Source organism: Rhinolophus ferrumequinum, chromosome 6 (genome assembly GCF_004115265.2).
Source record: "Rhinolophus ferrumequinum isolate MPI-CBG mRhiFer1 chromosome 6, mRhiFer1_v1.p, whole genome shotgun sequence".
Taxonomy (NCBI): Eukaryota; Metazoa; Chordata; class Mammalia; order Chiroptera; family Rhinolophidae; genus Rhinolophus; species Rhinolophus ferrumequinum.
Window position 1 is genome coordinate 825,356 of NC_046289.1, and position 27,541 is coordinate 852,896.

The following is a 27,541-nucleotide window of genomic DNA, read 5'->3' on the forward strand; positions in this document are numbered from 1 at the left end:
GTCCCGCCACCAGTGGGGTTTCAGTAAGTGTCTGAAGGGAGTGCATGGCTCCTGTGAGGACACCCACAAGAGTGCCACTGCTGCCCTGAGTGCCACAGCAGTCGATTCCGACTGCTGCCCGTTGCCCAGCTGTGCCCCCAGGCTTGGCCCCTGAGCCCGCGAAGGCAGGGCTCTGGGTGGCGTGAGGCCCTGGGGTGGGCAGCGTGCCCTGCTTGCCCTGCCTGGCTGGTGGGACAAAGCACTCCTTGGACACCTGACACAAGTTGTGGGGCACAGACAGGGACCAAAGCAGGCGAGGACACTGCGGGCGAGAGCCTGGGGCTGGGCCTGGGAGGCCAGCAAGTTAAGGATGGGCCAGGGAGGAGAAACATCCCTGGGGCAGGGGACCGTGGGAGAGAGGCCCTCTGTGCCTCTCCAGTTACAAGGTCTGAGTTAAGCCCTCCTGCCCTGCCGCACCCCGAGAAGGGACTGTCCTAGGCAGCCCCAAAATGGCACTCTGGAGCTGGCCACCACATGGCCCTTGGGTCCCCTATCTGGCCCAGCAAGGTCTCAGGCACAGGGATGACAGGAGGTGTCGCAGTGGTGCAGGCAGAGCCTCCCTGGATGCAGTCAGCCAGGCGGCCATCTGGCTTGGGAGCTGCCTTGAGGCCCCGCCCTGCAGCTGCTGCCCAGACTAGGCAGCCGGGGGCACTGGCCCAGGAGTCCTGCCCGATGGCCGGCAGCTGCAGAAGGTGACAGGGCTGGAGGCCCCTGTACTCAGGGAGGGATCAGGCAGCTGCCCTCCCTGGGGCCGGTGCAGCAGTTTTTGTTGGAAACATCTGGCCAAGGGGCTCCCCAGCGGTTCCAGCAGTGGCCAGGGCTGGCCAACAGGGCTCGTGCTCTCCTTGCCATTCTGTTTGGGGGGTGGGAGAGGAGTGTTCTTGGGGAGAGGAGCTCCCTCCAGGAGCTTTCCCTCCTGGAGTCCAGTGGAGGAGGGGGCTGGTCCTGCCCACAGGGATACGCCAGTCACAGGGCAGGCTCACACAGAGGCCAAGACAGGACTGGGTGCTGCACAGACAGGGTGGGTGCAGGGCTCGCAGAGGGTCCCGGGTACCCACTGTGCGCCAGAGCTCCGGACGGAGCATGTGGAGAGGCCCCTGGAGACGGGGGCTTTGGACCACCTCAGCGCAGCCTCCTGTTCAAGATGCGGATCAGCAGGCCGGAGAGGAGCCTGGGGAGTCGCCACGTCTTCCATGAGAAGGCACCTTCCTGGTCCCCCAGTCGCCACTCGCTGACACCTCACCATTCTCCTCCCATCTTCTGCCTTCTCCAAAGCATTGCTGAATCCAGGATGGGGTGTGGGTATGGAAACCCCACCTGGGAGAGCAGTATGTCGGTGGGACAGTCCCAGAGGAGGCCCCAGGCACCCATGGGAGGATTTGTGGGGTGAGCGATGGAGAGATGTCAGACATCTGGGGGTACCCTTAGGTCAGGGATCTGGCCCAAGCAGCACAGACGGGCTGGGTCTGTCACTTGGCCCCTGGAGGCAGGGCCCTGCCTGGGGGTACACAGTAAAAACTGAGACAACTGTGCTGGGGTGGGGACACAAGGGCCAAAGGGAGATGTATGGAACTGGGGCCCCTTTCTAAGGAGCGGGTGTCCCCTGAGCAGGGGAGAGAGTCCTTCCCTGAGAAGCATCCTTCTCTCAGTCAGCCTGAGAGGCTGGGACAGAGCCCCAGTTTCCGCTGTAGACGCTGTCCTGGGGGTTCAGCCGGGCTGCACCTGCTTCTGACCCAGATAAAGTGTCTATACACTCAGGCTGAACTCTGACCCTGGATGAAGAACAAAAATGTCCCCCCCCCCAAAAAAAAAGCAAAAACAAACATACCACCCCAGGAAGATAGCTCACAGTGGTCTTCATTTCACAGAAGGATTACTATCAACTTGGAGGCCTCAGGGCTGGGGGGAGGGGCAACTGTAGGAACCTGAGGCTCCCGTGGAGGGCCAGGGCCAGGGAGGGCTCCAGGGTGGAGCACAGTCTGCAGTGTCCTGGGAATCTGTAGGAGGAGGGTGCTAGACTCCCTCTGCCTCTGGTCCCTTAGCTGCCCCCCAGTGGACTGTGGGTGCCCAGGGCCCACTGAGACAACAGGGAGGGGCTTGGGCGGCCTCTGCTGTCAAGACCCTTCTCTTGAGCCTGCACCCAAACCTGCTCCCGCTTTGGGTATGTGCTCCCAGCTCAGAGAGGGCAGTCCAGGCCAGGTGGATGCCCCTCCACTGGTTCCTGTGCCCTCTTTTCCCTCTGTCACCGTGGGAAGAAGTCCCCATCCACTTTGTAGCCGCCACGTGTCAGCATCTTCCTTCTGGGGGAGGGGAAGTTTCTGGAAGCCCCCTGCCAAGGAGGGAGGGCTCAGAACCCCTGTCTCTCCAGGGCCTGGCTTGCCCTCATCAGTCCCCACGTCCCCGATGGCCCAGCCTTCCAGGCCCACCTCCAACCTGCCCTCCCCAGCCTCCTGAACCGGTGGGGCAGGGACCTCTGATTGGGTCTTTCAGGACAATCTTGGCGCCTCTCTCCCTGGACCCAGTAGGGTGCTACCCACTTGGGTCACAGCACATTCTGATATCAAACTAACCTACATCCCATCCCACCCCCATCCCATGGAGACAGAAGCCCTCATTCGTCCCCGTCGCCGCACAGAGAGGCCGAGAAGTGCGGTTCACCGGACAAACCGGGAAACTGAGGCCAGAGAGGGCGTGCCCGGGGACTGGCAGAGCAGTGGGCGCTGGGCGGGCGGGCCCAGCCCCGGCCCCCGCCCTCTGAGCCCGGGTGGGGGCGCAGGGCCGCGGAGGCGGATGTGGGCGGGCGGCCGGGCGGGGCGCGCGGGGCGGGGACGGGGCGGGCCGGCGGCGGCGGCGGGACGGAGCGGCGGCGGCCGGCCCAGCGCGCGCGCAGCAGGCACCGGAGGACGCGATACGCGGCCGCGCACGAGCACCGGGCCCGCGGCGCGAGGCCCGCCGGACAGCGCCCGCCGCCGGCCCGCGCCGCCCCAGCCCGCCCCCGGCCCGGCCCGCGGGGATGCGGAGCGGCGGGCGCCGGAGGCCGCGGCCCGGCTAGGCCCGCGCTCGCCCGGACGCGGCGCCCGGTGAGTCCCGCCCGCCGCCGCCGGGGCCCGGATTTCCTCCCCGCTCCGCCGCTTTGTTCCCGGCCGGCCGGGCCGGGGCGCGGGCGGCGCGGCCGGAATGGAGGCGCGGGAGCAGGAAGTGGCCGAGCGCGGCCTGGGCGGGGAGGGCGCGGGCTACGGGTGCGGGCCGCCGGTCCCGGCCTCCCTCATGACCTTGGAGAAGTGGCCCGCCGGCCGGCGAGGCCCAGGCTGGGGCGGAGGGGCGCGGCCGGGCCCGGACGGGGGCATCTCTGCGTCGGGGGCTCCCCGGGCGCTCCCTGGGCGCCTGGCCAGCGCTGCCCGGAGCACAGGAGGCTAAGGGGCCTTAGGAGAAGGCTCGCCCCAGCCCTCCTTCCAGTTTGTGGGTGGGCTCTTGGAAGGAGACCTCATCTTCCCATAGACAAAAAGTTGTCCCTGGTGGCGAGGGGCCCAGGCCAGTCCACAAAGGACTCCTATCCCTCGTGGGCCCTGAAACTGCTTCCTGACCTGAGTGGGCTGTGGAGGTGCTGCCCACCCATCCTAGAGGCTGGGGTCTGGAGGGCAGCTAGGGCTTGGTCCCCAGATTGGAGGGTGGGGGCAGATGGTGAGCTCAGTGGGTGGGACTGGTTTCAGAGTACTGCCCTGGTGGACAGAGTGGGGGCATGGGCCTGTGATCTCCGGCCACAGGGCCTCCTCCTTCACTCCTGGGCCCCTGGCCTGCCTCCAGGCCACCCCTGACTGCTCTGAGCCCCTGGTGGGAGTGAAGGCCCTGCAGCTTGGTTCCCTGCCCCCCCCCACCCAGCTGAAACATACAGTTTACAAACCAATGTTGGGAGGCAGAAGGAGGGTTTCCTTTCGGAGCACAGACTACTTTTTAAGAAGTTGTGGCTTTGGTAATGACAACAGTCGCGTAGTGTCTGGTGAAGGCACTCAGTACCGGGCAGCAGGACACAGGTCCCCTTGGTCCTGCCAGTCCTGTGCAGAGAGGCAGCCCGGGTGTTGGGCTGTGTGTGTGTGTGTGTGTGTGTGTGTGTGTGTACAGATGTATTTTTACACATGGGCTGTCGACAGCTGTCTGACTCTATCAGCAGCAGGCCCTTCTCAGGCCTGGGTGGGGGTAGGGTAGGGGGACATCCAGAGGCCTCGGAGTCCAGCCCTCTGTCTCCAGGCCACGCCCACTCCGTGTCACCAGAGCCCCCGGTGCCCACTGTGCTGGGGCTCAGAGCCCAATCCTGACACCCTCATATCTTCCCGCTGCTGCCCATGGGCCTGCTGAGCACTTCGGCACTTGCTTTCTTAGGCAAAGTGTGTCATCCCTGTCCTGGCATCACACACAGGCAGTGAGTGGGGTCTAACCACCCTCCTAAATTTAGCCTCAGACCATCAATGCACAGCAACCTTCTCTGGGTGCCCAGCCCCTGCCTCAAGAGGCCGGTGAGGTGATCTGTGGGAGACCATCTTCGTGGCTGTGGGAAGACCCATATTGGGATCCATTCCAGTGGTTCTCAGGGCTCCCTGCCTGGCCCGGGTGTCCCAGACTGGAGTCTCTTAGGGCCTGCCCTCCGATTGCCCATCTGGAGGGTAGCAGAATACTGGGATGCCCAGAACGGGTGATGTGAGCACTGGGTTTTGAGGGATGTGTAGGAGTTTATCCAGCAGGGGAGCCATGGGGAGGGTCATGCAAGATGAATGGCCAAAGTGTCTACTTAAGAGAGGGCCACTGGTGGGCCATTGCGGGCGGGTGCCAGGACCGCTGTGTGTGTACAGCGCCCCCCATTGTTTGCCTCTTGGATGCTCTAATTACAGACCTGTAACCACCCTGGACTGGGTACTCCTTATAGACGGGCCCGTCTGAACCCCTTTGTCACCAGTGCCCAGTGCTGAGCCTGGCAAACCAGAGGTGACTGATCTACACTGGCCAAATGAATGAACCAGATTCAGGCCCGCAGGGGCACCGTGGTTTAGGAGGGGCCGGGGGAGGGGTTCAGGTCACCCTGGCGGGCTCTGCCCATTTACGCCAGCCGCCCTTACTTCTGGTGCTGCCTTCTTCCTGTTTGAATGTCTCTCCCAGTCTGGGGCAGGGAGGAGGAGCCTATGGGTGGGAAGACTGGATGGAGAACAGGGCGCCCTCACCAGGAGCCTGGGGAGGTTGAGTGGTGTGCCCTGAAGCAGTCGGGCTGCCTGCAGGGGGTTGCCTGCCGGGCTGGCTGGTTAGGGAGGCTGGGGTACACTGGGAGGGCCTTTTGGGGATGGAGTGATTTGTACAAAAGCCAGGGGGAGTGGGAATGGGCTAGGTGAGAGGGACAGGGAGCTCTGAGGGCCTTTTATTAGGTGCCGTGGTGGGAAGAAAGTGAGGGGTGGCAGTGACTCAGGGCTGAGGGGAGCAGGCCACACGGGAAGGTGCACCCGGGCTGAGGCCCCAGGTGGGACGACCCTCCTGGGCTCATCACCAGGTCGGAGGAGTGGCCCCTAAGCTAGACACAGCCTCACACTTCCCTTTGCTTCTTCCAGAGGCTGTGGGTGCTGGCTGGGCTCCGGGAGACCCTACTGCGAGAGGAGCGTGAGTGACGCCTGGGCCGCCTCGGCCCGCAGCAGCGCACAGCATGACCGACGTGGCCATCGTGAAAGAGGGCTGGCTGCACAAAAGAGGTCAGTGCCCCTGGGGGCGGGGCCTGGAGCCGGGGCGGCCTGAGCTGGCCCACAGGCTTCCTTCAGGTGGCAGGTGCTTTGGTGGCCTGCTGGATGGGAGGGGCCTCCCTTGGGCTCCCAGACCTGCCCAGGTGAGCCTCCAGGGCCCAGTGTCTCCCACGGTGTGCAGGGCATGGCCTTGTGTGTCCCCTGGGTGGGGACATGAGGCCCGAGGCCTGTAGCCTGTCTGGCTGGCGGTGGAGTGACCGCCTGGCTGGGCCTGGTTGGCAGGGAGAGCTGCTGCTGCCTCCCTCCCCACTTTCCTGGAAGGCAGCAAGGACGCTGGGGCTGGTCCAAGGCCTAGCTCACTGGTGGCCCAGGGCACTGCCTGAGGGCTCCTGAGGGCAGGGCAGGGCTGCTGGGCCTGGGCTGTGGGACATGTTTGTCTGGATGCCCGCCCAGCCTGCCCGCTCCTCACTCACGCAGCCCTGTGCCCAGGGAGGGGCTCGGGCAGGAGCTGTTGGGATGGGGCTGAGGCTTTGGCCCCTCACCTTCCAGCCCTGCCCCCACCCTCTGTTGCTCAGGGACAGGCAGTGGGAGGATGGACAGGCCTTACCTCCAGGTGCCCTGGGCGAGTCACTCCCTCCTGCCCAGGACAGGGATTGGTCAGTCATCCCCCTCACTTCCTCTTCTTCCAGACCTGTTCCCTCCCAAAGTGCTGGTGACCCCATGCCCGCCAGACCTCCAGCCACCTCTCACACCCCCCTCCCACAGAAGGTGTGTGGGCATCCCCCTCGCCACCCCAGGATCCCTCTTGAGAGAGGGAACCTCAGAGACAGATGGAGCAGACAGGGAGGTGTGGCGAAAGCGGGTGTCAGGAGCTGGGTTTTGTGGGGTGCATAGGAGTTCCCCAGCAGAACAGGGAAGCTGCAGGAGCTGGGGTGGGAGGCAGAGGCGTGGCGGAGATGAGATCGGGGCTGCAGAGAGCTCGAAGCAGGGGACCGAGGATGTGGTCAGTTGTGTGTTTTTAGAGCTCATCTGGCAGCGGTAGGGAGGACTGCTGGGCCTTGACAGAGGCGAGGCAGCTGCAGGGGCCTGTGGTCATGGGGAGCCCTGGCTTCCCCCAGGCCTCCTGCACCCCCTCCCCCAGTGCTTACCCTCTCCTTGCTCCCCCTGTCCCACTTCCTGTGCTGGAGCACCCCTGCCCCGCCCCCCGTCAGGTCCAGCTCCCGCCCCACCGCCCATCCTGGCCCCTGTTCCTCTCCTCTGCGCCTGGCAGCCACATGAGGACACGGTCTCCCACCTGGGACCAGGACCTCTTAACCTTGGCAAACATTTGTTGACTGAATGTTAGACGAAGGACTCACCCGGAATGCCCCTGCGATGCCTGGGTGAGCTGAAGTTGTCAGTCAGGGTGTGTGCCTTCTGAAGGGGCGGGCGTCCAGAGAGCTGGCTTTGGACTTGATTTGAGTGCCCTGTCATGGGTCCCTCTGCAAAGGGCAGGTCCGTTGAGCTCCTTGGGCCTTGGTGTTCTCATCTATAAAAAGGGGGTCGTGTCCGGAATACCTGGAGGAGTACAGAGTGTGGTTTGTGAGGGGCCAAAGTTGGGGTGCAGCCAGCCTCCAGGCCAGGAGAGAGGGTCCTGTGCCCCCACCGTGCCTGCTCTTCCTCCTCTGTCCCCAGCCCAGGCATGTGTGCTGTGGTGTGGTGGGGGCGGGGGCAGGGGTGGCTCCTTGCATAGCCCAGGAGGGGATGTGGCTTGTGCAGGGGGGTGTCGTGCTCCAGCCTGGGCACCATGTCCCACCTGGCTTGCCCGCCCCTGCTTACCAAGGAAGGCCTGTCCTCATGGGCTTCCCTCATTCCCCCAACTCCCCATTCCTGGGGCCCCTGTGTCGCAGACACGTTTGACTGCCCCCGGCCAGCTGCCTCCTCCACAAATGCCTCTGTCATGTTCTCTGCCGTCCTCGCGTCCATCCTTTTACTAGTCTGCTCTTCCCCACAAATGTTTGGGCTCTTCCTGTGTGCTGGACTTTGGGGTGACTGGGTGAGGGGCACAGGTCACGGAGCGGGGAAATGGGTGGTTTTGGGTTAGCTGTTGGGGGAATCAGGAGCACCCCTGATTTGGGGCTGTTGGGGGAGTGTCAGGGTGACGTCCTTGCTTTGCGTCCAGCTGCAGGTCCCCGTGCACTGAGCAGACAGGAGGTGACGGCTGGAAAACCGTGCTCATGCCTGGCAGCGGGGGGCCCTCACCACGTTTCCTTGTCTCACCCAGCCATTCCAGAAGGTCCTACCTCCCTGCCACTCTCCGAGAAGCTGCCCCAAGCTGCCCTGTCACGTCTTCCTCCTCTGGCTCCTGGCTGTGGCCTCCGGTTTTGTCCTCAGGCTGTGTGCTCTGAGCTAAGTCTGCAGGCCCGAGTCTGGGCAGCTGTTCTGAGGTCCTCCCTGAGGCTGCCATCCCCGCCCACTTTCCCTACGCCTGATGGGCTGGCAGTGCCTAGGCTATTGCCCAGCTCGTGGAGAGCTGCTCTGGCAGAGCCGCTGCTGTGTCCCCAGCCCATGGACAGGCCGGCCGCACCAGGTGGGCCGGGAAAGGGGAGGAGGGCAGCGAGATGAGGGGACACAAAGTGAAGGAAGGGGCTGTGGGCTCTTGAGAGCAGGTTGGGCCTGGGACGGAGTGGGTACCTACCTGGGCTCATGCAGGCTGACTGCTGGCCGGGAGGGACCCAGCACAGGAGAAGGACTGGCTGTCCTCAGCAGGCAATGGTCCAGTAAGCGGGGCTCCCCTGGCCCTGGGACCTGCCTGGAAGTGGCACCTGTGCGGTATGTGGGTGTCTGTGCCATGTTTGTGTAGGAGGTGTGTCCGAGCCCCGGGTGAATTCCACCCCAGGAGCTGCATAGGGGCCGGGGGGCTGTGTCCACAGCGCAGCGGGTTCTGGTGTGTCTCAGGCCTTGCTGTGCCCCCACCCTGAACCTGTTCCTGGCCCAGACCCTCCCCCAGCTCCAGGCCCAGAAAGGGGAGGCCCTTGCCACCCTTGCTCACTAGGTCCCCAGCGTCTGTTCAAATGGGACATGGGCTGCTGGAGCCATGGCTCCTCCAGTCGTGGGTATTCCCTGCAGCCCTCATGTGGCTCTGACATGGGGACAGCGTGGGTGCACATTGCTGGCATGACCCCACCACAACTCTGGCCCTGGGGTCCCTGTGGGGAACGTGGAGTGTGCAGCCTGGCCCCCTTAGGAGGAGGCAGTGGCTTTGCTGAGCAGACCCCAGGGGATGCAGCCTGTGGGTGCCTGTGTAACCCACTTGTGAGTGCAAACTGCTGTGGAGGCCCCCCAGGGCTACTCGGTGTCACATGGATGTGCCCTGCAGGGAAGGGCTCAGCGGGATGCTGGGAGAGGGAGCCTGCTTCCCTCGCCCTGTGCCCCTCGTGCACCTCAGTTTCCCTGCCATCAGGCAAAGGGCAGCCCTCGATCTCATCCAGGTCGCACGCCTGTGGCTATGGCTTTGGTCCCAACAGTTTGTTTGGTGGGCTCTGCAGCTTGTGCAATGCCTTGCGTCCAGGACTGCACCCGAGGGTGGCAGCAGGGGCAGGGCCTCTGCTCTGAAGGGCAGTGCCTGGGAGGGCAGGCACCTGTTCCTCAGGCGCGGTCGTGGGTTCCTGGCCGTGGCATGAGGCCATGCATGTGGCCGTGGCCGTGGCCGTGGCCGAGGCCGGGCTAGCAATGTGGGGCTGAGTTTCCTGTTTTGTGAGTGTGTTGAGTTCTCCCTTCAAAACAAACAACAAAAGAGGAAGCTTGGGCCTTGCGCCGGGGGTGAGGGGTCGCTGCCCGCCCAGCCCTGGTCCCTGGGCCCTTGCCTGGTGGTCCCAAGTGGGCAGCGCTCCAGCCTCCTTCCTGGTTGCCGGGCGCTCTCTGGCCACAGCTGCCCTGCACTGGGCTGGACTCGATGGGGGTCACAGAGGGGAGGGCCTGGGGCCCCGGGACAGCCTCTGTTGATACCCCAGCCTCCCTAGGTAGCACAGTGCGTGTTGTGCAGAAGGGAAACTGAGGCCTGGAATGAGAGGGGTGTGGGTGGCATCGTCTTGAGCCCCGCGCCCAGATGCCGCCACCTCCAGCTCTCGGGAGCCCTGGCTGGGTTGCATCAGGCCTGTTCCTAGAAGTGCCGTGGGAGGGTGAGGGCAGGGAGCTGGCTCCGTCGCGGCTGGCGTCCCCTCTGCCTGGGCACACCCGGCCAGGCTTGGGGCCAGCACCCTCCCTGAGGGCCATCCCGTAACTGAATCTGGCGGCTGTCTCTCTGCCTGCTCCCCAGGGCCACCCCACAGTGGGCAGAGGCCACCGCCCCTGCCCACTCACCATGCCTGGCCCAGGCCCTGCCCGGCGGCCCCACCAGAAGACCCCGCAGCCCAGACCGGGCCCTGGAAAGGTTGGCAGAGAGCCCTGGAGCTCTGCGCTGGGCCTGGTCAGGGCGAACCCCTGCTCCCGGGAGCGGCGTGCCCCACTCCGCCCCTCTCACTTCCTTTCCTCCTGGCCTAATGCAGCTCTGACACAAGAAAGAACAGCCTGCAGTTCAGCTGTGTTGGAGTTGGTGTGGGGGGTTCTTTGGTGCCGTTGCTACCACCTCTGGGGGCTCTGGGGAGGATGCCCAGCTGGGCCCCAGGACTGCAGCCCCCCCACTCATCTCCCGGGGGTCCCGTCTGCCCAGAGGCCTCAGCTGGTGTGGTCCCTTTTGGTGGTGGGGATCCCAGGACACTGCAGGTGCCTTTGGGGGGAACCCAGTGCCCCGGGAGACCCACTTGGGCAGGTCACCAGGGCTTCTGCTGGTGAGCACTGACGGCCCTCTCGGGCTGGGGCGTGGGGGCAGCAGACACGGTGGAGGGCATATGGTGAGCCTGAGGCTGGGCAAGACGTGTGGGGACAAGGACAGGATGTGAGACGACAGGGCTGGGGGCTGGGAGGACACAGCCTCCACCAGGTCACTCGCAGGAGGGGCTGAGAGCACATCCCCCACCACGTGGCCCCGAGTTAGGGCAGAAACAAACGAGAGCGGGCGGCTGTGGGGCGGAGGCCCCTTCTGGAGGGCTCATCCCATGGCTGGCGTGTCCGCACCCCCACCCGTGCTTTCTCCTGGGGGTATCGAGGCTTAAGGCCCATGCCCCCGACAGTGCCGGGAGCCCTTTGCTCCAGCAGGAGAGGCTGGGGCCACTTAGATGCAGGGGCTTAGCTTCCCGCTTCTGAGTGTTTGCAGAGAGGGGCTGTGCGTGGGACTCGCACATGTCGCTGTCCTGGCCGCCAGAGCCCTGGGAGGAGCCTGCTGTCCTTCTCGGGGCCGTTCTTAGGGGTCTGGGCCATGTGCTCCTGTGCGCTCCCTCCTCTCTCCTTGTCCTGCCCAGGAAACCCGGCGCTTTCTTGGCACAGGAGTGACAGGTATGTCCCTAGGGCACGTTCTGGAAACCCAAAATCTGCATTATGTGGCCTCGGGCAGGGGCCACCTGACAGCCTGGGCCAGGATTGGGGCTCTCAGGACTCCCCTTTCCTGGGGCCTGTGACCTAAGAGTCTAGCAGATGGGGAACCTGGGGGACTGGCAGGCTCAGGGCTGCCCACTGCCTCTCCCGACCCCCCAGGACACCCTTCATAGGGAGGTGTAACTGTGTCTGCCCCTGAACCCCAGTCCCAGCCTGGGTCTTTGAAACCCAGCGCCCCCGAACCCCACCGTAGTGAGGCCTGGCACATATCCGGTGGGGAGGGCAGGTGACCCAGAGGCTGGCCTTAAAGGATGGCACTGAGGCGTGGGCTGTTGGCAGAGTGCCCACATAGCCCACCCAGGGAGGCCAGACAAAGCCCATGGGGCTGGTGCAGGGAGAGCGGCTGGCGGCACAGCCAGTGGGCACAGCAGGTGGCACCTGGACAGTGGGGCTGTGGCCCGAGAGGGTCTCCACACAGGCAGTGACATGGGTGAGGGCTGTTGGGCTCTGGCGCAGGAGACTCGGCGTGAGGCTGTGGGCACAGGACCAGGGCGGAGGCTGTGCGGACCGAGCCAGCGGGCAGGACTGGGGGTACCCTGGATGCAGCAGCAGCAGGGTGGGGCCAAGGGTGGTCTCTTTTTCTGGCCTGCAGGGGGGTGGTGACGTGTGGCACCTGAGGAGGAGGTGGGGTTTTGGGGGAGACGGCCAATGGGTTGGGTGTCCAGGCAGACGTGCTCCAGTTGTGGGTGGTTGGAAGGGGAGGTTGTCCTGACGCCCAGGTCCGGATGGCATCCTGGGCAGCAGGAAGGAGAGCGGCCCCCCAGCTCACCCGCTATGCTCGGTGCCCCGACTCGGCCCTCCCTCCTACCTACCCCACACATGCCTGTTTCCTCTAAGTTGACACTGGGCTGTGGCCTTGGGGCTCGGCCTGCGTGACGGCAGAACCGAAGACCTGTGAAGGGTTGTTTGTGTCAAGGAGCGAGCCCAGCCCCGGCATCAGGGCCTGGGTCCCTGGTCACCACCTGCCTCTCTGTGACCTTGAGAGTCCCCTCACTTGAGCCTCAGTTTCCCCTTGTGGGTGTAAGGATCCCTGCCTGCCAGGGCAGGATCATGGGTCGGGGAGAGGTCCGGGGGCTCGGTGCTGTGTCAGGAAGCGTCAGTCCTCTGCTTGGCCCCCGCAAGGAACCCGCGAGTGCTGTCCTTGGAAAGGCTCAGCCCTGTGGATTCGTGCCCGCAGACCTGGGCTGTGCTGGGCAGGGGGTGCGGCCCCCCCTTCCCCTGACCCTGCCGATGGGACAGGGACCATGCCTGGCCCAGGCAGAGGCCCCTCGAGGTGACCCGTGCTGCTGCCTGGCGGGTGACGATGAATGGGCCGCCGTCAGCAGGGCCATTTGCTCGCTGTGCTGGGGAAGGTAAATGGGCGCCCGGCAGCTGTCGGTGCGATGGATGTGTCGTCGGCGGGGGAGTGCGTGGTGGCCGCTGCTGTCAGCTGGCGGCGCTCCCCAGGCCTGCTGGGGCTCGCTTTGCTGTGGAGAAACAGCTCGGTGCCGCCTGGCGCCCTGCCAGCCACCGCCTGCCACCGCCACCACTGCTGCGGCAAAGTGTTTATCCAGCAGTTTCCCCGAGAACTGGGGACTTGGGGAGAATGCTCACGGAGCTCAGGGCGTGGTGGCCGGTGGTTGTGCCCAGGTGCCATGTGCTGGGCGCTGGAGGGGCCGAGACTCCTGGCAGCATGGCAGGACTTAACCCAAGCTGCCCACGGCACACAGTCCCCCAAGTCTGCTGCCTGGGTGCCTGGGACACGTGGCTGGGAGGTGTGGCGACGGGCCCTTGGCCTCTGCCCGGCTTGTCTTGCCCCCAAGCCCTGGCTATGTGGCCTGTGAGGTGATGAGGGCTGTGGCCGGTCCAGGCTGCCAGCCAGGAGTCTCCTGCCTTTGGGGGTCCTGCAGCCCCTTCTTGGGATTGCGCTGGCTCCTAGGATGATCAGGACACTGGAAGGGACCCCTGGTTAAGGGCACTTGGGGATGCCAAGGTGGCTGTGAACTGAGGGGCCCTGGGCGGGGGAGCCCTGGTCTGGACACACGAGTCTGGCTAAGCCTGTGCACCCCCACCCCACCCAGGGCAGCTGCCTCCTGGGACCTGGAGCCCTCACTGTGGGTGTGCTGGCCTGGAGGTTGAGGTGCAGGGGGCACAGCCCCTTCCCTGGTGCCTGGCTGGGAGGAGGTCTCGGAAGGGCAGTGCGGGCCCCTCCGCACCTCAGCCCAAGTCGGGTTCTGAGAACCCCAAGGGGGCACCACTGAGTTTTCACCTGGCCTGCCTGCCTGCCGGCGGGTGCCGGTGGTCCTTCGGGGTGGGGTGGGCACCGGAGCCCCAGTGCTTTCCCAGGCCTTGGAGTGTTTGCACGGGGCAGGACTGGGGGGCCCTCTGGCATCCAGGGCTGAGCGTCGGGCGTGAGTGGCAGGCAGGGAGGAGACACGCCCTGGGCCTGGTGGCAGCCAGTTCCCACTGCCCACGAGTGCCCACTGCTGGGGAATCAACCTGGTTGTGGGTGGATTTCTGGTCCTGGGGGAGCATTGGGGACCCTGTTTAGGGAGCAGTGCCCTGAGGGTAGACTTAGTTTCCCTTTGTCACCTGCCTATGTCTGTGCCTGGAGTGAAGGCTCCCATGGCCAGCACTGCCGATGTGTCTGTCCCCTGCCCCTCAGGACTCCAGGGCAGGTGCCCGCCCACAGGCATCCTGTGGCTGAGAGGATGGTGGTGGCTGGTTATGGGTGGCCACCTCCAGCCCCGGGATTGCGTGGGGCCCCAGGGCCCCTGTTTGTCTGGCCCAGTGCCTGCCTGGCATCCTGTCTGGGCTGGACTCATTCAGACCACAGGCCACGGCTCAGGCTGCAGCTGGTGCGGCTGATGGCCCCTGAGGGACCTCCTGGCTGGACCTTTGTAGGCGGGAGCATCCGAGACACTGAAGAAAGGGGTCTGTATGTCTGGGAGCCTTGGCCCTAGCCTCCCCAGGGCTCCCGCTCCTCCCTGCTGAGCTGCCAAGGGTGAGCAGCCAAGCGAGGTCCCCATTCCTGGCTCTGGGGCTCAGCCCTGGGGGGTGTAGGCAGGGGCAGCGCGGGTGACCCTGGCCCCTCTGACCCCAGCCTCTTCTGGCGAATGTTGCTCCCTTGGGCCCCCCAGTTCTGGATTCTAGAACCTTCCCAACCCTGGAAGTGGGCTTGTAGGGTGCAAGCTGGTGGAAGGCAAGTGCAGGGTCACATGGCTGGGTGCGTTCTGGGGGCCCAGCAGCTCTTGCACCCCCTAACTCACAGTGGGGAAACAGGCCCAGGCTGGTGTGCAGGTCCCACCAAGTGCAGGCACAGTGTGCCGACTGCACACGCAGGGCGCGGCACTGGGGGGCCGGCGGCAGTTGGTGCATCAAGATGGATTTTTGGGGCTGCCTGGTGAGGCGCTCATCACTCTCCTCGCTCAGTTAGCGTCCTGGGGAGCGGCAGCTGGCGGGATGGGAGGCACTCCATCAGGGTCCGACAGCTCCAGACTGGCGCGCAGGCGGGTGGGAGCAAGCGGCGGGCGGCTGGCATGCCCCTGGAGCTGGCTCTGCTGGCGCCCACCCGCTGCACAGGCGGGGAAGGGGCACGTGGGAGGCTGGTGGGGCCGTCCCAGGCCAGGGCAGGAGCCAGCGTACGCCTGAGGGTGGCTGGACCACAGCCTTGCCAGCCGCCCATCCCCAGGGGCCTAGAGGGTGGAACTGGATGAACGCCCGCTAAATGCTCAGTGCTGCTGGGTGGGAGCAGGTGACTAGCCGCTGCTCAGGTCTTTCCTGGGCCTGTGGTGTCTGGGCCAGGTGGTGATCCCCACCTGGAGCTGGGGACGCAGCCTGTCGGTGAGCTCCCTGGGAAGAGCGCTGGGAGTGGCTGGAGCCTCCATCTCCCCAGCGGCCCTGGGTCACAGACAGTGGGGGCAGGACCTCAGAGGCCACACCCAGGGGCACTGGGTTAGAAGGGTCCCGCGGGCCCTTTGGTCCTGTCCAGGGCTCAGCTTGGCCCAGAGTCAGCGACCCCACTCCCTCCCTGCCGCTGCCCAGTCGCTCCTGTGAGGAAGGGCTGCCTCATTAGTAAGTTCTCTGCTGTTGTTCAAACTCCTTGCTCGGCAAAATGTAAATGAAACATTTTTTCTGGGTGTCAGTATGAAAAATGACAGTCACTCGAATATCACAGAGGACATCTGCTCAGTTCCCTTGTGAATGCCTGTTTACGGCTGATGTCGCAAAACTTTGGGGGAAACTTTGCCGTGGACCTGGGTGACCTGTGGGTGGGATGCCGGGGTCCAGGGTGGCCAGTCTCTGCCTGAGGACCATACGGCCGCCCCCAGGCCTGGCTTCACCATGGTACCCATGATGGTGCTCTGTTGTCACACTGGCGGTGAGGGCTCTGTTCCTAGTGCCCAGCTCGGGGACGTGCTGCAGGTGGGCAAGCCCAGGAGTCCCACTGAGTGTGGTGCTGCCCTCACCACTGGATGCCAGGCTCCATCCTCAGCCAGGGGTCAGCCATGGTGAGCTGCCCACCTGCCATTGTTATCCCAGTAACTGTTTCGGCCAACATCTGGCCGGGGACAGCTCTTGGCATTGAAGCCCTGAGTGGGTGGCTGTAGCTGGTGCCTACTGGGGACGCGCTGGCTTGGCGCCACCTCCTCCAGGACGGCCCTCTGGATTGGGCCAGACTCCTGTCAGTTGCGCCCTTCCCCCCATGTCCAGGTGCCCACCTGGCCACTTTCCAACACTGGTGGAGGTGGGCTTTTCATCAGAGGTGGGTGCTTTCGCAGGGTGAGCCCTGCCATCTCTCCCACCCTTCCCACCTCCGTAGGAGGTGATAGTGGTCCCACATTTGGGTGTTCTGGGCACAGCTGTTGGGGGCTTGAGTGGGAGGGAGACATGGCCTAGCAGCACAGCCCCTCGTGGTACTGTGTCCCCAGGGGAGTACATCAAAACCTGGCGGCCCCGGTACTTTCTGCTCAAGAATGACGGCACCTTCATTGGCTACAAGGAGCGGCCGCAGGACGTGGAGCAGCGCGAGTCACCCCTCAACAACTTCTCGGTGGCGCGTAAGTGCCTGCAGGGCCGTGTGGGGACGGGAGCACTGGCTGGGCGGCAGGGCGGCAGGAGCCACGCTGAGGTCCTTCTGGGCCTCGTTGGGGCCGGCAGCTGCCAGGGACCAGCCTGGGTAGTGCTGGCTCCGAGTCACCTTGGGGACAGGTTAGCAGCCAGCTCTGTTTGGTGGGGGTCTCTGTGCCGAGTCCCAAGGCTGGCTACCCTGGAGTTGTTCTGGGGCGCTCTTGCTCTGGGACCGGAAGGCCTGGCCAACTGGGGCGGGGGCAGCCAAAACCAGGGCCCCTCAGCAGGGGTCAGAGGGAGCCCTCCAGGGCCTCTCTGCCAGCCCCTGGGTAGGGAGACAGGAACAGAGTACACAAGGGCACCCAGCTTCTGGGACCTTCGAAACTGCCAAGAAAAGCCTGTGGCTGTCCCCTGGAATTCTCAGAGGCCATGGGCCCCATGGTGGTGCGTTTGTTTTGCCATTAGCTAGGGTGGGGGCTGCCCCACCTGAGGGTGGGCAAGGGGGCATTGCTGGCCTGGGGCATCTCACAAAGCTGGGTAAACTGACACTTTTTCTAAACTATGTGCTGCTGTGTCCTCATTGTCTACCTGTGCGGACGGCAGGCATGACCCTCCCCATGGGGCTGGCAGGCCAGGCAGGTGTGGAGACGGGCCCTGTCCCGTGCTCTGTCTGGGGGCTGGCCCGTGACAGGCCGGTGGGTAGGTGAGTGACCAGCTCAGCTGAGCCCCAGGTCTGTCCTGAGCTGCTGTCTGTAGTACTGGGTGCCGTACCCCCCATGGGGGTCCCAGGCTCCACCCCTGTTTCCGTCTGATGTCCCCACCCTCGGGCCAGCTCTGTCCTCTGCCATTCAGCCCCGTACCTCTCCAGACCCCAGGTTCTGGTCCAGGGTCTCAGGAGGATGTAGCACAGCTGGGCTGTGCCCAGGCTGACGGGGAAGGACTCCTGTAGAGGTCGGGCCATCCTGGCACTGTGGCTGCCCTGCCTGGGCATTGCCAATGCACCCACTGAAGGCCTCTGGAGGTGGGCGGAACACAGCTGTTGCCACCCAAGGCCCCAGGCAGAGAGGCTTTATGGGGAGCGGTTCTTGTGAGCACTGACCCCCCACCCCTGCTCCTCATGCCTCTGCAAAGCAGCTGGTAGAGTAGGGGCCCCGAGTGAGGAGAGGCCAAGGAGGCAGACACCCCCATCCTGGCAGCTGTTCAGGCCTTGCCTGGCCTGGGAGCTCCAGGGCTCCAGAAGGAAGCTCGGCCCTGGTGGGGGCTGCCTTGCTGGGGGTGAGACCCCTTGGGAGTGCTCCCCAGGCCGAGCGCATGCGGCTGAGGAGGCACATGGGACGGCCAGGGGCTGTCTGAGCGGTGTGGGGGGGCGGGGCCTTGAAAGCAGGCCCTAGGCCGCTGGCACCGCCAAGGGACAGAGCTGTGCCAGACGGGGAGGTGGTGCTGCTGGGGCCTGCGGCCAGGGGTCGGGGCATGAGAAGCTAGGCCCTGGAATGGGTGTCCGGCGTTTAGGTCGCAGGAGCGGGAAGTGGGTGTGCAGGGACCTAGGAGGCCGGCCTGCCCTTACCCCCATGTTGACACAGGCCACCCTCCCACATGGCCAGCCCAGGCCTGGCAGAAGCTCCCCGTGCTTGGCTGAGCCTGGCGGGGTGCCCTTCCCGTTGCTGGGGCCAGACATTGGGATGTCAGAGCCCCTTCGCTGGCCCCACAGGCTGGGCCAGAATCCAGCCTGGGAGCCCTCAGCGGCCCCCACACTCATGCACGCCCCTCTCCGGGCCTGGGACATTCCCAGTTCCTTGGCAGCAGGTATGCACGCTCCAGGTGTGTGTGCTCAGGGGTGTGTGTAATCCAGCTGTGTATAATCAGGCCCGACAACCTATACTCCCGTGGAGCCCAGACTCCCCGCACCCCCGGTGGCAGGGCTGGCATCAGAGGAGTGTGTCACATCCTCCAGCCACCTCCAGGACAGGCAACCTCCACCTGGGATCAGCCCTGTGAGAGGCGGTGGGGCTGGCAGTCATGGCATGGTTGGGGAAATAGTGGGTGAGCTGCTTTCCCACGAGGTCCCCACCCCGCCAACCCTTCCCAAGACCCTGTGGCGAGTCGAGGGCCATGGCTTGGCGTGCAGTGGGGGCTCAGAGACTAAAGGGGCGGCAGGAGGCTGGCCTCACGCAGCCGACACCTGCTGGGGTGGCTCCAGAGCAGCGTCTGAGCGGGAATGGGGTCCCAGCCCCATTTTACGAGGGGAACTGAGACATGGAGAGAGGAGGGGTAGGGCTTTCCAGGACTCGGTGGGCGGGGCCTGGGGCGTGCCCGCAGCGCTCACCTGCCGGCCCCGCCCCCAGAATGCCAGCTGATGAAGACCGAGCGGCCCCGGCCCAACACCTTCATCATCCGCTGCCTGCAGTGGACCACGGTCATCGAGCGCACCTTCCACGTGGAGACGCCCGAGGAACGGTATGGGGGTGTGCGGGCACGTGGGGTGCCCCCTGCTCATGGCACCCTCGCTCTCCAGTGTTCCCAGGCTCTGGGGTAGGGCCTGGGTCTCAGTGTCCCCAGGGTCCCAGCTCCTAAGTGGCTGTGGCCTCACCTGAGCACTCTGCAGGGAGGAGTGGACGACCGCCATCCAGACGGTGGCCGACGGGCTCAAGAGGCAGGAAGAGGAGATGATGGACTTCCGATCAGGCTCGCCCAGTGACAACTCAGGGGCCGAGGAAATGGAGGTGTCCCTGGCCAAGCCCAAGCACCGTGTGGTGAGGCCCGTCCCACCCCCTCAGAGGCACAGCACTCACAGGGTCCCCGCGGGCTGGCCTTGGTGCTCTGGGACCCCCCCCACCTCCCTCCTGGGCTCCTTCCCTGTGGACAGCAGTCTGACCATCAGAAGCCCGTGTCAGAAGGAAGGCACAGACGCTGGGGTTCCAGAAGGCCTGGGCGCTGTCACTCCCACCGTGTCCCAAAGCCTAGTGCTGACTTGGGGTACATAGCCCCACATTGTCCCGTGACCTGTGGACTCCCAGCCGCCCAGGGCCCCACATGTGCCAGCCCAAGGTTGGCCGTGGTAGCCCTGGGCCCATCACCCTCTGCCCCCTGACCCTGGCCCCCTACCCCTGCAGACCATGAACGAGTTTGAGTACCTGAAGCTGCTGGGCAAAGGCACGTTTGGGAAGGTCATCCTGGTGAAGGAGAAGGCCACAGGCCGCTACTACGCCATGAAGATCCTAAAGAAGGAGGTCATCGTGGCCAAGGTTGGTGCAGGGCCGGCACGGGCGGAGGCAGGGTGCCAGGGGTGGGCAGGGGCTCACTCAGCCTGTCTTCCAGGATGAGGTGGCACACACACTTACAGAGAACCGCGTCCTCCAGAACTCCCGGCACCCCTTCCTGACGGTGAGTGGTCCCTGTGGTCACCTGGGCCTCTGGGCAGAACTCGGCCCTTCTGTGGCAAGTGTGCTTGCGGGAGCAGCCAGGCACCGGATCAGGTGGACACTCACCAGCCTGTATCTAGGATGGAAACGGGGCGTCCTGGGCTTCAGCACTCCGGCACTGGTGGGCAGGGTGGAGGTGCCTGATGCGGGCTGGTGGGCCATGCTTGCTGACCCCGTGTGCAAAAGGGGGCAGGTGACCTGTGGTTTCTCTCTGCTCTGAGCCTTAGGAAGACCCCCAATACCCGTGCCTGCCCTTCTGCCCACAATCTTCCAGATGCTTCCCTGTGGGGCTCAAGTCAGGGAGGGTCCCTGTCCCAGGGGACTTGGCCCAGGAGGAGTGTGCAAAATCCTCAGCTTTTGGCAACAAGGAGTTAGCTAGAAGTTGGTTTGCCAGGCTCAGCCAGCTCCTCGAAGGCATGGGCAAGCTGGTCAGCAGGTGGCTGCAAGGGCCCCCACTCTCCTAGGGGTCAGGAATCGGGTCCTGGGTGGCGGGGCCAGCCTCTGGGATCTTGCAGGGCCACAGTCAACCGCATGGCATGGGGACCCCGCCCCTGCCCAGGACCGCCCCAGGCTCTGTCCCTTCTGCTCAGCACGGTGCTGAGCTTGTCCCTTGTCTGCATTTCTGTGACCCGGGCTCAGTTCCAGCTGCTCGACTAGATCCAGGGGCAGCATTTGTGGGTGAGACTCTGGTGTCCGCCTGTGGGGAGGTGGCGGGGCAGCTCTGCATGGAGGCCATGGTCACCCCTCGTGGGGTCATTGAGCTGCTGCCCACTGCCTTGCCGGGGAGCCCCCGAGTTCACCGAACTTGCCAGCTTCTAGATGCTCCTGCCGTTCAGACACTTGCCCCACACCCCACGTTGCTGGCCCTCCGAGCCTGGCCCCTAGGGCAGCGTCACGTCCCTGCCCAGCTGGAGGGCCGCTGTGCCAGCCCTGTGTCCCTCGCAGGCCCTGAAATACTCCTTCCAGACCCACGACCGCCTGTGCTTCGTCATGGAGTACGCCAACGGTGGCGAGGTAGGGCTGCGTGGCGGGCCTGCACTCTGAACCTCCCAGCGTGGGACACTGCTACAGCCCTGGTGGCTGGGGCGGGGGGGTTTCCCCGGGCCGCCGCTCAGGCTCCCGTCCTGCAGCTCTTCTTCCACTTGTCGCGGGAGCGGGTGTTCCCTGAGGACCGGGCACGCTTCTATGGGGCAGAGATCGTCTCGGCCCTGGACTACTTGCACTCGGAGAAGAATGTGGTTTACCGTGACCTCAAGGTGCGCCTCCCCGGGTGGGGGCGGGGTCTGAGGGGTAGGGGGTGGGCATTGACCCGAGACCCCTCCCACAGCTGGAGAACCTCATGCTGGACAAGGACGGACACATCAAGATCACCGACTTTGGGCTCTGCAAGGAGGGCATCAAGGATGGTGCCACCATGAAGACCTTCTGCGGGACACCCGAGTACCTAGCCCCTGAGGTGCGCCTGCCGCGTGCCCCCGAGTGCCCCAGCCCCTGTGTCCCAGCCACCTGTGACCCGTGCCCGCGTCCCCCAGGTGTTGGAGGACAACGACTACGGCCGCGCTGTGGACTGGTGGGGACTGGGCGTGGTCATGTACGAGATGCTGTGCGGCCGGCTGCCCTTTTACAACCAGGACCACGAGAAGCTGTTCGAGCTCATCCTCATGGAGGAGATTCGCTTCCCGCGCTCGCTCAGCCCTGACGCCAAGGCCCTGCTCTCAGGGCTGCTCAAGAAGGACCCCAAGCAGCGGTGAGCGTTCTGGGGCAGCCCTAGTGGCTGTGTGTGATGTCCTTAAGCAGGACTGGCCCAGGCAGAGGGGCCGAGCCGGCTGGGGCTGGATGGGACTCCACTCCTGCCAGCAGCTACTGCCCACCCAGCATTCCCAGCTGCTGGGGCTTCACCAGGGAGCTGTGTGTCCCCACCGCCCTGGACACACACCCCACCGTGCCCTCCCTGCACTGCTCAGGACCGCACCCCGTGGGGGAGGGCCCTGGTGGATGGCCTGAGCCCTGGGTGGGCGGGGGCAGCAGCGTCACCCTGCCCCGTGTCCCCCGCAGGCTTGGAGGGGGCCCCGAGGACGCCAAGGAGATCATGCAGCACCGCTTCTTTGCCAGCATCGTGTGGCAGGATGTGTACGAGAAGAAGGTGCGTGGGGCCGGCGCCTGTCCACCCACTCACACCCACACAGCCACGTCCTCACCCACACTCACAGATGCACACTCCCTTCCACCCCTGCACTCACATCTACCCGCCCACACCCTGGGGCTCAGGGGCTCTGCACGGCTTGTTCCCTCCTGAACGCGGTGCAGGGTCCCTGCTGCAGGAGGAGCCGCGGGCGTGTGGGCTCCCGTGAGCCGCATCCCATCAGGTTTGGGCACCAGGTCTCCCTCCTAGTGCTGTGCGCTGAAGGCCCGAGGTGCACTCAGGGCACTGCCCCTGCCCTCAGTCTCTCGTGCTCCAGGGAGAGCCCAGGCCTGCTGTCTGGGTGTGCGGGAACGGGACCGACCTGCTCTACCTTGGGCGGGACGCGTCCCGGGAGGGAGGCAGCTGCTCCCCGCACACAGCCCTGGCCCAGGTACCTGGGTGTGCTATGCGCCATCACCAAGCACACGTCTGCCTGGTTTCCAGCCCACCCTGTCCCGCAGGCCTGTCGCAGGCCACACACGGCTGGCTAGGCCTCTGTCCTCCCTGGGAGTCCCCCCACCCCATCCCCACTCCCACCCCGCTCCCTACTCAGCACATGTCCTGGTGGCCAGCCCTGAGGCCTGGCTCTGCCCTGCGAGGGCTTGACTCCTGCCCAGCCTCAACCGAAGACCCCCCTAGCTCAGGAGGGGCAGCCCTAGGCCAGGGTCTGCAGAGTTTTGGGGGTGCTCACCGACAGCAGTCTTCCCGTATGCACAACCCTTTCCAGTTACCCTCAGGTCCTGGGTGTCCTGGGTCATGAGTCCTCTCTGCAGCCAGACTCAGCCGGGCCAAATGTTTGTCCTTGAGCCGTGAACGGGGCTGGATGGACCCCACACTCAGGACTCACCTCCTTCCTGTCCCCCAGATGGGAGCTCTGAAGGGCAAGGCCCCAGAGTCCCCATCTTCATCTCCTGGGTGGGAAGATGGGCAGGGAGGCCCCAGGAGCCCTGTGGGTTTGGCAGAGCGTGGACAGAGCAGTTTCTCTGGTGCTCCAGGGCCCTTGGCTGGGGCTGGCGTGGGTGGGTCCTGGGCGTGGCAGTGGCCCACTGCTCCTCGGGCCTCTCCCGGGGCTGTGTCGCAGGCCCGGAGCCCTGCCCTCCAGGTGGCTGGCATTCGCCTCTGCTCCCTGGGCCTGTGGGAGGCACGGCTGCCCCATGGGCCCGCTGCACCAGCCAGGTGGGTCGAGGGACAGTGGGATGTGACTGTCCATCATGAACTAGCCCAGCGGAAGCCCCCAGCAGTCTGGTCAGGAAGGAGTGTAAATGGCATCTTCTGGGGGAGTGGGGACCCCGCCCCATACACCTCGTTCCATGGTGTCCTTTTCATCACCAAGAAAGCCAGAGGAAAGAGATGGGTTCATTGTCTCCTGCCTGGGGGGTGTGGGGGTCCTGCTGAGCTGTGACACGGGCCCAGACCACCGCCCTCCCCAGCCAGTCTCCTTCCCAGAACTTTGTGGGTGGGTGACGGCTTGGACGACCTGGAGACGGCAGTGGGAACGTGGGGCTGGGCTCGGCCCCCGTGGTGTTCTGGGCCATGCAGAGCCAGCCTGTAACTTCCTGCCCCACCCGCAGCTCTGTCCACCCTTCAAGCCCCAGGTCACGTCGGAGACGGACACCAGGTATTTTGACGAGGAGTTCACGGCCCAGATGATCACCATCACGCCACCCGACCAAGGTGAGGGGCCACCTCCCGCCGACTGCCCCTCTCCAGACAGGAGAACTCGGGCTGCCGTCTCTGAGGCCTGTGGTGCTCACCTTTCCTCGGAAAGGTCCCCTGTGGAGAAAGGTGGTCAGGGTGGCTGTCCCTACCCCCAGCATTGGGGCTTGAGCTCACTGGGTGCAGATGTGGGGTCCGGGAGGTGAGCCCCGACGCCTGGCCCGGGGTCTGAGCCGAGTCTCCCGCCCGCAGACGACAACATGGAGTGCGTGGACAGCGAGCGGAGGCCCCACTTCCCCCAGTTCTCCTACTCGGCCAGCGGCACGGCCTGAGGGCCAGCCCCGCCGTGCTGGTGGGCGCAATGTGGACTGCCACACTCCTCGTGGACCGGGAGGAAGCCTGCATGGACCATCTGTATTTAACGTTTTCCTCACTGGCTGCCTTTGGAGGAACCACGCCCTCCTCAGCACGGCTGGGGACATCTGGGGACATCTCATGCCACTGGCAGGGCTGTGCATCTTCGAGGCGGTGGCTTCCCGGCCGTCCGGCAATTGGGAGGAAGGTTGTCCTGCGGTTTTTCTTAATTTATTTCATCCAGTTCTCCAGACAAGGCCTCGGCCTTCAGAACGATGAGATTCACGGAGGAGACGTTGAGGACTCCTGCAGCCACGTGCAATTGGGGGTCCGGGTGGGCCCCGCCCTGGGCCCCTCAATCCCTCCACCAGCTGTCCCTGGCTGTCACCTTCTTGGCCCAGCCCGGAGGCACCAAAAGCAGCCCGGGCGAGGCCTGCTGGCCTGCTCCCTTCTCTGTCGGGTGGGGGCATGAGGCAGCCCCGTCCCGTGGCCGAGATGGGGCCTGCGGCAGGCGGGGCGGGGGTGCAACCCTGGAGAGGGGGCAGTTGAAATCTTGCTGTGCATTTGGGGGGGTTCATCTTAGAAAAGAACGCCCCTCTTCCCCTCCCCTCCTTCCCCTCGGGAGGCCTCACCTCGATGGCTGCCCCAGCAGCACTTGACCTTTGTACAAGCTTCACTCTCCCCAGCGCGCCAGCCCCTGCCCAGCGCTCCTGCGTCCTCCGCACACTGCGCTGCACCGTGGCGGTTTTTTTTTTACATTCAACTTTAGTATTTTTACTATTATAATATGAGACTTTCCCTCCAAATTCTTCAATAAAAATGGCTTTCCAACTTTGTGGCTTGTTTTGCTCTTGGGGAGCACCCTGTCCTTTGGGCCCTGAGGCCCGAGGACAGCCTCCAAGGGAAGGTCTCCCTCCCCTAGGTCCCCTAGGAGCTGCCCAAGCGGGGTGCCCTGGCTGTCACTGTCGGTACCGACTTCACCCAGCCCCATGACCCCGTGGAGGCCACCGAGGCTGCATGGCCACCTAACCACCAGGAAGGACCTCACAGGGCCCAGAGCTGGCCAAGGTCACGACCTGGGCCACAGCCAGGCCACTGCGACCCAAGGAGGCCTGAGAGCAGCGTGCTGGAGGTCACACAGCAACCTTGGACAGCGGGGAGGACGGCGCCCCCACTGGAGCAGCCCAGCAGGATGTGCTGCGGGCGCCACCTAGTGGTCCGGAGGGGAGCTAGCAGCGCAGCAAGTAACGCGTGGGTGGGTGCCCCGCCCAGCAAGAACCTCACTTCCTCGTCCCTCAAGCAAGCCCCATCCGCAGGTGTGGCGGGATGCCAGGGAGCCTGGACATACGGGGCGGCCCCCACAGCACCCCTTTTGTGAGGGGCGCCCTGCGGAGCATAGGGTGGGGAGAGTCCAGGTCTGGGGGCACATATAAAGCAGCCCCAGTCCTCTGAGTCCCCCTATCGCCCGTTTTGACAGGGTGTGAATTATATCACACCAGTGGCAATGTACACAGCTTTTTTTCTAAACCACAAACGCGGACCGTCACACAGGATGCTTCCGATGGAAGAGACATCCAGGTTTCAGACACATAAAATCGTGCATCAGATGGGCCCTGCGCACTGTTAGGAAAGTAAACGGTGCAGCCTGGCAGACGACGCTGTGGTCCCTTGAGAGATTAAAAATAGAACGACCCTGTGACCCAGCAATCCACTTCTGGGCATATCCCCCAAAGAACTAAAAGGGTCCCAAAGACATGTGCCGCCACACAGCGGCACGCTTCACCACAGCCAAGATGGGGAAGCCACCAAGGGTCCACAGTGGCTGATGGGTAAGCCAACTGGTCCACCGACAGACACACTGGGACGTCACTCAGCCTTAAAGAGGACAGCACCCTGACACCTGCTACAACACGATGGACCTTGAGGACATACACCTAGTGAAATAAGGCAGACACACAGGGACCAAGTCTGTGATCCATTCACCTGAGGTCCCTCGAGGAGTGGGGTCCAGAGAGACAGGAAGCAGATGGTGGCGCCAGGGCTGGGGGCGGGGGGCAGGACTTAGTGTGAAGGGGCGCGGCGGGATGACAGGAGTTCTGGGGATAGAGGGAGGGGATGAGTACGTAAGGGTGTGACCGCTGAGCTGCTCACTTAAAAATGGGTAACACAATTTTGTGCATTTTCACGCAATAAAAAAAGACAAAAACATGCATTGTAGAAACCAGAAAATACAGCTATACCCTTCCATTATCCCCAAACTTTAAGCAAATGGCTACTGAGAGTGGCAGAAGTGGTGCAGACGTGGGGAAGTGCCTTCAAAGCTGGAGCTGGCGTGTCAGGCGGCGGCCCAGCGGCCAGGCTGAGGGTAATGAGGTCCTCCCCACGGAGCCCCCGTCATGATGGGGCGGGGGGTGCCTGAGGGACGCTCCTACTGGCCAGGAGAGGCTTCAAGGTCACAGGCATGACACAAGCAGACGTTATTTTGTGTCCCATCTCAGGTGAGTGGGGTCATGAGCGAGTGAAGGGTGGGATCCCTCAGTCCTCCCCTGCAGCTGTGTCCAGGGAGAGCAGTGAGAGTGCCAGGAGACAGGCACCTCAGAGGAAACTCCTGGGTGCCATCTGCCCTGCTCAGCAAGGTCAGCACAGGCAGGCGCAGGCCATGGCTGGGGCCTGCTGCCTCGTGGCCTGGGACTGTGGGGGGGCAGTGAGGGCCAGCAGGCTGGGGGTCCACGGCCTGGCCTGCAGGGCAGCCGTACGACCTTCCAGTGTCCCACACAAGGCCAGCCTCAGGAGGGACAGGTAGAAACAGAAGTGACTTCAGCACTGGGACTGCCCGTTTCTGCGCAGGGTACATGAGGCTCTGATGGGGCGCCCGCCCAGGCCCTGGGGGCTGCGGGCCAGGCCAGCAGCATCTCGAGAAGGCTGACAAGGACGTGGGGTCCTGCGTGGTGGGAACAACCCTGGGCCAGCCCCCCAGGCACCACCCCTGGAATGTCTGCTCAAAGACAAGTTCAATACATCCTTAGGCCATCCTCTCTCTTGCTTTTAACTAGTTGTGTCTTTATACTTAAAGTGAGTTTCTCGTAGGCAACACAGACTTGGGTCTCGGCTTGTTGTCCTTGTTTGAAGGATCTAACAGCCTGTGCCCTCTAATTACAGTGTTCAGACTTATACTGAATTTAACTATAGATATGGATGAACTTAAATACCATCTTGCTATTATTTTGTTGTGCCCGTTTGTCCTTTGTTCCTTTTCCTCTTTTCCTGCTTTATTTTGGGTTTAATAAATATCTTTTTAATCATCCCATTTTATCTCCTTTATTGGCTTATTTCGATTTTTCCAATTTTCCCTCTAACGTGCCTTTCTGGTTCCAGGATCCAATCAGGATACCGTGCTGCCGCTGGAGTACCTTTGGAACGAACGAATGTGGGCCCAGCCGGCTGCTTCAGGACTCACAGTACACGTCACAGGCTATCTTCCGGGTGTCATACCACTTCACACACAAGGACCCTAAACAGCAGACTTTCATTGCCAGTCTTTGTGCTACTGTCATGAATTTTATTTCCACGTATGTCAAAACCCCCAAACTACATTATTATTTTAGCTTTCATTAGTT

At 64.0% G+C, this 27,541-nt stretch overlaps 1 protein-coding gene across 6 annotated transcripts; it reads left to right on the plus strand.

Moving 5' to 3' along the window:
* The first annotated feature begins 3,041 nt into the window (after positions 1–3,041).
* AKT1 (AKT serine/threonine kinase 1) lies at positions 3,042–24,759 on the plus strand. 6 transcript variants are annotated; one of them, XM_033108500.1, is made up of 15 exons: positions 3,042–3,119; positions 5,628–5,765; positions 7,915–8,322; positions 16,175–16,303; positions 18,656–18,767; positions 18,916–19,063; positions 19,424–19,555; positions 19,629–19,694; positions 20,678–20,746; positions 20,863–20,988; positions 21,060–21,188; positions 21,265–21,479; positions 21,788–21,875; positions 23,486–23,588; positions 23,823–24,759. In XM_033108500.1, the coding sequence occupies exons 2-15, from the start codon at positions 5,720–5,722 to the stop codon at positions 23,900–23,902; spliced, it is 1,851 nt and encodes a 616-aa protein (XP_032964391.1). In that variant the 5' UTR covers positions 3,042–3,119; positions 5,628–5,719; the 3' UTR covers positions 23,903–24,759. The 6 variants fall into 6 exon arrangements, with proteins under 6 accessions (XP_032964391.1, XP_032964393.1, XP_032964395.1 ...); XM_033108502.1 differs by having other exon boundaries at positions 16,175–16,270; XM_033108504.1 differs by lacking the exon at positions 7,915–8,322.
* Positions 24,760–27,541: the final 2,782 nt, after the last annotated feature.